Below are 8,772 nucleotides of genomic sequence, written 5' to 3'. Positions count from 1 at the left end.
CAATTACATGTGTCAAATGACCTAGTTCACATTCGTTTCATGACTCATTTCAGGTGGTATAAATTCATCATTAGATGATCAGTAATCGAGTTTGATGTCCAACATCCCTGAACCATCCAATCACTCATGAATAAGTCATTGAAAGATAGATACGGCTTAATGGCATACTAACAGTACACATTTATGCAGGCTTCATCAAAGAAAAATAAGTGTGTTAGCGTTCTAATTAAAATGATGACCGTTGCCTACCATTAATATGCATTGTGGTGTTCTCAGTCTCTTTAATGCCACCATGCTCATGAATTGTGAAGCCGCCACTTAGACGGTCGCTGTCGTGTGCACTCAAGCACATAGGAGGTATCTGAAATGGCGATTAATTTGTCAAGCCAGCTCACGCGATTCCCTCGGGGTTGTCACAAGGAATTTTATTTGATGTTCTTTTGTTGGACAACACCTCTCTGGCCTCGTTTACTTGCTGTCTTTTTTGTCTTCTATATTCATCATCTCACAATTAGCTTTGTTTCTCCTTCCAATTTGAAATGTTTTTTTTTCAAGTGTGTATTCCTTTTTTTTGTCATAGTTTTAAAATTGAAGGCTGATCATCCAAAGTGTTATATATTCATTTTGACAAGAATAAACACAAACACAAAAGATAATATTTTTCATTTATAAGTTGAAATTTATTTCTGAGTCTGGTGGCTCTCTTGTAAGCTGCATGAGCAAATTTTAAAGATTTAATTTCAAAGACAATAATTGTTTATAAATTCAGACTTGGATAAGAGTCCTTGGATCCTTTGAATCATCAGATATGAACCAATATATATGTGCAGATAAATTAATGAACAATCATGTATTGATGAATGTGATGAAAGCTATGTACCAATCAACAGTCTTTGTTGTTAAGTTACTTACAGTTTTCCTTCTTTACTTCTTCTCATAAATTGCAGGTTCTGAAGCAAGTAGCACATACCCTGCTGTAGACATGACACCTTCCATGTACACCCATACTCCTGCAGGTACCCTTGATTCAAAGAACAAACACCTGACAAGCCTTGAACTCCTGCACCATGGAACTAGAGACACCAACACTGCCAAACAGAAGGTCATTCATGTGGTAGCACCATTTGAACCAAGCAAGTCTAAGGATATGAAGAATGCTGGTGTTAAAACAGAGCCAAAATCAGAACCTGGTGAAGATGTTGAGCATGGTGAGCGGATGAGGGATATTCAGTTACCTGAAGCTTTTCGGGAAACAATCAAGAATCCAGTTGCAAGATCAGATCCTGAATTGATGGAACAAGGGGTTGCTGTGGATTCAAAGGCCTCAGATCGCCATCTTCCTCAAGAGCCTTTACCCTCAAAACACACTTTAAAACAATCCATGCAGTCCTTGAAAGTCAAGCAAAATTCTTTAGTCAGCCAACATGTTGTTGAGGTTGAATCTGACTCAAAGCCATGTCATGCAAATGGTAATGGAGAATATAAGTCTGAACCAAGGAAGCATATAGTAACTCCTCCAAAGGATTATTTTTCACATCAGCAGACATTGAAAGAATCCAAAGACTCAGCTGGAAGGTCAGAGTTGAGAATCTCAGGGAAAACAGCATCTGCTCCAGATGTTAAGACAACTTGCGCATCAGGGAGTACAGGAAAAGCAGATCACCAATTCATGTACCTAAACCAACAAAAGAAGGAAGCAGTGACACACAAGAGTAAATCACTCGGAATCAACATGAAAAGACTTCGCAAATCACCTGTCAAGAAGCTTGTTGAGGAAATTCCAGTCAGTTATTCCAAAAGGAAATATAGACAGAGGAGAAAGAAATCTGATGCATCTAGTAATGAGAAGAAAAGTGATATTTCTTTGGCCAGCAAGGGTATGTTGATATGTGATGACAAGAAATCAATTCATCCAAGAAAGGATGTCACTCTGATGGTTGACAAAGATCAACAGAAAACGATACCAAGGGAATCAAATAATCTCCTGAAAGGGAATCATTCAACATCAAGTACAGGTCATAAACACTCAAAGCATGAGGATGGAACAAGCATTTATGATTTTATAATCACACCTGAAAAGGAAAAGAAACATAGTAGTAGGAAGAGGAGTCTTCAAATGAGAGATGATAATGTGGTCAAAAGAACTAGGACAAAACGTACAACATCAGAATTGATTGAAATGAAACTAATGGATGATTCTCAAGGAAGTACAGCGAAATGTAGTTTAGAATCCTTGAATTCAAACTCTCCTTGCTCCAGTATGAAACAATCAGAGGCTGGGTTATCATCATCTGAATCCTCAACAGAGCAAACATCTTTACAATCTAAGATGCACTTTCTTTCAAGGTTACAGGTAGCGGGAGATAACAAACCAAAGCTTACTCTGTCATCTTCGTCAGGGACACCAACCTCTTCATCATCAACAAAGTCTTCATTACAGAGTTTTATGAGACGGTCTTTAGAAAGCAGCCCATTACCAGAACAGCTTACTAAAACTGCATTAACATCATCAGAGAGAAAGACTGATGCTAAACTTGGACATGAACATTCGATTGGAAGAAACAAACTAATGCAAAGGGATATTCCTTTGCTTTCATCACCATCATCAGCAACATCGTCATCACCAGATTTAATACTTTCATCATTATACCCATTATCATCATCAAATAGTCACCCTTCTCAGCTTGTAACCAAGCAAACTTCTCCAGCTTTACAAATCAAGAAATTATTTGGGGGATCATCATCCAGAGACTCGTCAACACCTCAAGAATCAGTAACAGTAGCTCCAAGGCAACAAAGAAAATATTCTCCTCAGCAACGAGTAAAAGCATCTTCTCGCCAACATAGGAATACATCTTCCAAAGAAAAAAGGACAGTTTCCCGCATGCAACAGAGGAAATCAACCACTGTGAAATGGAAGAGAGTATTGCCCAAGCAAGAGAGAAAAGCATCTCCCAAGCAAGAGAGAAAAGGATCTCGCAAGCAAGAGAGGAAAGCATCTCCCAAGGTACCAAAGATATCTCCCATGAAACAGAGGAAAGTGTCTTCCAATGTGCAGGTAATTGATATATTACATCCATGCTGTAATTCTAATAGGGATGTGTAACTTCCTTAGTAGGACCAAACAACAAAGACTTGATAATGTCTAACCTGCAATGTTAACCATAGACTATTCAATTATCTATAAACTAGATTATCAGATATACAACTAACTAGAATCCCTCTATTCTTATTAACATTCCCTTCACTTGAACATGCTCTGCTAAATGAACAAAGATATTATGAAAATCTTTAGCAAGTCCATTTGTACAGTCCTTCATTGGGAACATTACTTTGTTCTTCTCACAAAAGGTTCAGCAACTCAAGTTTGGAAATAATTTCTTAATGCTCCTTTATCATATGTAAATATGGTGTCATTGGAAAGCATGGTTGCAACCCATCAAAATCATGCATCATTTGTTATGCAAATGTAATCATGGAATGGTACAGTCTTGATAAAGATGAAACAATGTTATAAATAGAATATTGCACAATTGATTGTTTTCTGTAATGAATTCAAGGACAGACCGAGTTTGAATGATACTGATGTACTGATGTCCACATGTGTATTTTCATTTACAAAGTTGAGTTTGGTTGGAATAATGTTGAACCCTGTCATTTTAGAAAAATGTTAGGATGTAAAAATGAAACTGGTATGACTAGAAAACTTCATTATTTCCCTTTACAATGAGGTATCATTTGTTTTGATTACAGAAGTATAAAACATCATAGTAAACACTAGCATAATTTTTAATTTAAATAATGGATTTATTGTTTTCTTTAGTCAGCCCACCTGTGTGCTTTGAAACACCTGCATTAAGTGCCCTATAAATATTATTATTATTATAAAGAGGAGTAATTACCTTTTCCAGAGGGCCAACCCTAATTTTGTTAAATACAGGTGTAGGAATGTGCGATTGGTGTGACTTAGGGCCCCATAGCTTGGTCACTGACCATTACAATCAATCATCAGCCCCATAAGCCAATCCCTAAGCTTTATGTTACAGACCAAGGGTGGTGTTTCACAAATCATAGTCCATTGATGTAACACATGTATTGATTGCATTACTACATTGGTCAGATCACACTTATGGGGCACACACTACTGTGTTATATCAATGAGCTTACATGGTTAATATTATGTTTGCGGTGACACTTAAGCATGACTATTATTCTGATTTAAATGTTTGTGAAACTGCCCCTGGTTTTGTACACAAAGTAATGACCGAGAGTCAAAAGGAGTCTCTGAATCAATCCTAACTCTATTTGGAATTTGTAAATCCCTACTACTGAAAATTAATATTGTCATTAGGAAAATAGAATCACTTGAAAGTTCAGGAAAAACTTCTTGGGCTATTAGAGAACCTCATTAGCTGGATTTAACTTAACAGCTTTATAAAACAAGGCCTTCCTGATGTAATTGCCAATTTGTCTTCCTTATTTTTTTTATGTTTTGTTTTATTTGCAATGTTCATCAATTTTAATTATAATCTACAGGGTCAGATAACAGAAATCAAAGCACCAGAGGCTGAAAGACAGGATTCTCCGTCTGATGATGATGATGTAAGTTTAGACTGCATTCCTGTATCTCTATCTTATGCAATGTTTTTAATCCTGCCCATTCTACTCATTTTTAAGGCATTTTTATTTCCATTGTTTATATTTATTTTTATATTTCTTCCAGATACTAATCACTTGATCACTTTGACTGGAAATTGATTTGATTTACAAACAAATGTGGGCAGTATGACAGCTGTAACCCCCCCCCCCCTTAACACAAGTTTCAACCTCTGTTTCTCTTTGTAAATATGTTCTCTTTATCTCTTTATCTAAAGACCTTAAATTCACACTTCACTTTCCAAGATAATACTTCAATTTATTTGGATATATTCCTGTTTTCACTGATTTCACTCTGAAAATACAATCTAAATCTAGGCCAAGCAAAATGAGGATTGATCTGTGAGGTTATTACTGTACTTTAAAACTGACCATGATATCCCTTCTTTCCTTTCTTCTTGCCGTTTTTTTTCTTTCTCTGAAATTGAGCCAAAATGTAGGCCACTGCCCCAGTTTTTTTCTCATTCAAGACAGTATCATACAAAAAAATGCAACAATTGTGATGGATTATACAACCGCGAGCCATTTGGAAGAATAGCGATTTCAGTGAATGTTATGAGAAGGTTATATTTCTGCAGTCTCTAAGAGTGTTTCCCCTCACCGTGTAATCCAGACTGAAAGACAATATTGATCCAAAATGTACTATGAGCTTTGCTACCCAAGCAGGGGGGTGTTTCACAAAGATTGAAGTATGACATTTAAGTCGCACTTAAATGTCTCATTGCGCGGGGTATAAAAGGCATGACCGCAATGGTCAGATCATGCCAAGAGGATGCGCACTACTGTGTATTGATTAATAAGATTGCATGTTTAATATCATGTACGTGTCGGCATTTAAGTGTGACTTAAGTCATACTTCAATCTTTGTGAAACACCCCCCTGATCATACTTTTATCTTGTCTGATCCAATATTCTTTTATTTTCCTTTTCTTTTGTCTAATTTCACTGTAGGAGATATTACTTCTGTGATACTACAAGGAGCTCTTCTCAAGAGGCAAGACTGTTTGAACTAAGACAAATCATCTTTACGTGTACACCTTTATGACCTTATCCATTGCTTTCCCCTAAATAGAGAATCCTTTAATACAATAAAGAGAAATTTGTGCATACTGTATCTACCTTCATTTATTCGATAAGACCAAATACTAGTTAGTAGTCCTGACACAACTTTTTTTAAAGAAGTGGATTTATAGATTAGTCATGAATAAAAGCTCAGGGGCTGTATCCTGACAATTGTCTAAACAAGAATATATTCTTGGATCTTCAGAGTTACAATGAAATAGGTATTCTGAAAATTCATCTTTACTCTTCTATCTTTTCTTCTAGCTCTCTCTGAGCATGTATGTTTTCAGAGATGAAAATATGCGTAAAGCTATAAACAGCGTATATGAAGCCAATTTACCATGTATTTTCACTCTGCTAAATATTCTTTTTTTGTGAGATACTAGGTATGTCAGCCTTACATCAATGGTTAGGATTCATGCTGATTGTATCAAGATGTTAGAAAATGGCATCATTTTCAATGGTCTTCCCAAAATATTAGTATTACCTATTAAGGCCACCACACACCTTACGACTGTTCGTGATCCGATTTTGGAACAAATCTCATTTTGCTCATTTTCTATAAATGTGAATGGAACATATCATTTTATTTGAAGTTAACTTTAATGGAGAGAATACTAATATAACCATTTTGAAAGATTGCAAGCCTTTGTTTTTGAGAAAAGGCCAAATTAGTTCCAAATCGTAGCCAATCGTGCAACTGCTATGACATCATTACGACTAGATATTAAATTTGCTTTTATTCTAAGGATGATAGCTTAGTCACAGATTTTAATATAGGTATTCCTACGATGACTTCGAACCTCACACATTAAGATATTCCAAGTCTCAATATTAGCATCAAATTCTACTACGTTTTTTCCATTATTGAGTCGCAGACCAATCATATGGTGTGCGGTCGCCTTTAGTTGTATATCATTTATCCCTCGTGTCTAATGTCATTATTTTTTTGTAGCAATAACAAATATCTGTTATTCAGGCCTCATAATTTGCTGGGAAAGCAATTGTGACTTGAAATTGTTTCAATGCTCCTACACTTTAAACATACACTCAACCTCTCATTACATAGAGTGGTTAATGGGAATTTTGGAAGCTTGGCCAATATTGCAAATTCTGCCATTTGAGGTGATGTGTACAATGTGTCTTTTATTTTGTAGCTAAAATGCATTTTTATTGGTAAATAATAATATAATATAATTTTAATCAGACTTTAATCATACTGTTTTTTGCATTGTTTTGAAATATTTACTACAAAGCTATAGATGGGCGGCAGGGCTTTCTTACACAACCTCTATGAATTTTGACATGATTTAACATGTCCCTTTTTGAAAATTGTACATGGAATTGAATTATTGTAACTATGCAATTTTTAATTTAATTTTCCTATTTTTGTAGCCTAATGTAAAAAGATTGTGCATTAAAATTAAAGGCATTCATTCCCAAATTCAATGAGTGATATTGTCTTTTTACCATGTAGGCCTTATGTGTGTCTGTGTAGTTTGAATGTTATAGATAGGGGTCATTTTATGGAGTTGGTATGAATTGTGACATACCAGCACAACTCAATATCAATAACTAGTATCCTATACATACATATATGATTTGAGGCTTTACGTTTGCATGAAGACCATACATTTTACTGGATATTTGGGGTCATTTAGACTAAATTTTATGAAGTTATTGAGCAGGGTATCATGCTGTTACAGAGACATGGTGTCTGTGTAGCATTGTGAATTTTACATTTGTTCCTGAAAGTCAAATTATTGCAATGAGACTGACCAAAACTTGAAACAATATGCACATTTACCTGTGGAGTCTGGTAGCTAAATACCTCAGATTTCCTTTGCATAGTTTGTTTTAAAGAAAATTAGAAAAAATTGTCACTATGCTACTCGTTGTCCACCAAATGTGACAATTCCCAATGGTACATGAACACACTGACAATTTTTCAATTTTCTTTTGAAACTATGCATAGTAAATCTGAGCTACTTGACTTAACAAATAAATGTATATATTGTTTCAAGTTTCAGTCTTTTAGGACTAAATGTCAGTATTCCGATACTATATGGACAGGACACCATGTACATTAAAAAGGATTATGCACTGTTTTGCAATGAAAAATTAAGCTAAATGACCCCAAATTTTCAGTAAAATGTATGGTCTTAATACATATGTAAAGCCTACAAACAATAATTGTATAATATAATTAGTACTGAGTTATGCTGAAATATCACAATTTGTGCCCCAACTTCATGGAAAGACTCCAGTAATTTGATGTGAATTTAATAGAGAAAACCAACCATAGTAATTTAAAATTTCATAAAAATCTGAAATAGTTAGTCATGGCATTTTTAAGTTTTCCTTAGTTTGACAAAACAGGGTTATATGTACAACATGGCAGTATTTAAAATGAGAAGTGATAATGTCATACACTAAATATTTCTATGATACTTCAATACATGAAATATGACATTGTTTCCTCCAATAATGTCAAATAGTAAAGATCTGGGAAAGTATTCTGAAAACTCTTGTATCTTTTCTTGTAAATGACATCAGAGTTGCAAAGATGCGTTAAGTTAAAAACGGCGCATAAATATCCCTTTGTGCAAGATAAGATATAGAGATAAAAGGTATTCTGAAAATTCTCTAATCTTTGAGTTCTGTTAACTTCCTTGCAACATACAAGAAAATTTTAATGTTTTGAATGCGACATTTCTCGGTCAACAATAATAATTTCTTGCTGCATCCCGCAAGAACATTATGTTTTACAAAAGGAGAAATTCCAAATACTTTATACAACGGATTGGTAGACTTTTCAGCAATTGAAAATTGGCATTCGAGGTGATGAATCTTTTCAGAGAAAATATGACTCTGAGAAAATCATGTGTATTTTAGCAAAGTAGCGTACAAGGAAATTACGCCTCATGTCAACAATGCGCTCAGTTATTTTTAGAAAGGACGCTTCTATTGGTTAACAGAAACATATGAAAAGTTTAATGATTGGTTGGTGATAAAATATTAGGCATGTCAGAGATAAAATAGGGCACGTCTTCA

The 8,772-nt window shown here is 34.9% G+C and overlaps 1 protein-coding gene across 1 annotated transcript; it reads left to right on the top strand.

Moving 5' to 3' along the window:
- Positions 1-940: 940 nt before the first annotated feature.
- LOC121418128 (proteoglycan 4-like) lies at positions 941-6,309 on the top strand (the record flags this gene model as incomplete). Its single annotated transcript, XM_041611831.1, has 3 exons — positions 941-3,058; positions 4,537-4,602; positions 5,608-6,309. Coding segments are annotated over 3 exons (2,202 nt in total), but the record flags the coding sequence as incomplete, so codon positions are not given.
- Positions 6,310-8,772: the final 2,463 nt, after the last annotated feature.

Source organism: Lytechinus variegatus, chromosome 7, assembly GCF_018143015.1.
Source record: "Lytechinus variegatus isolate NC3 chromosome 7, Lvar_3.0, whole genome shotgun sequence".
NCBI lineage: Eukaryota > Metazoa > Echinodermata > Echinoidea > Temnopleuroida > Toxopneustidae > Lytechinus > Lytechinus variegatus.
Note: the sequence above shows the minus strand (reverse complement) of the source record. Positions and strands in the feature narration are given on the sequence as shown.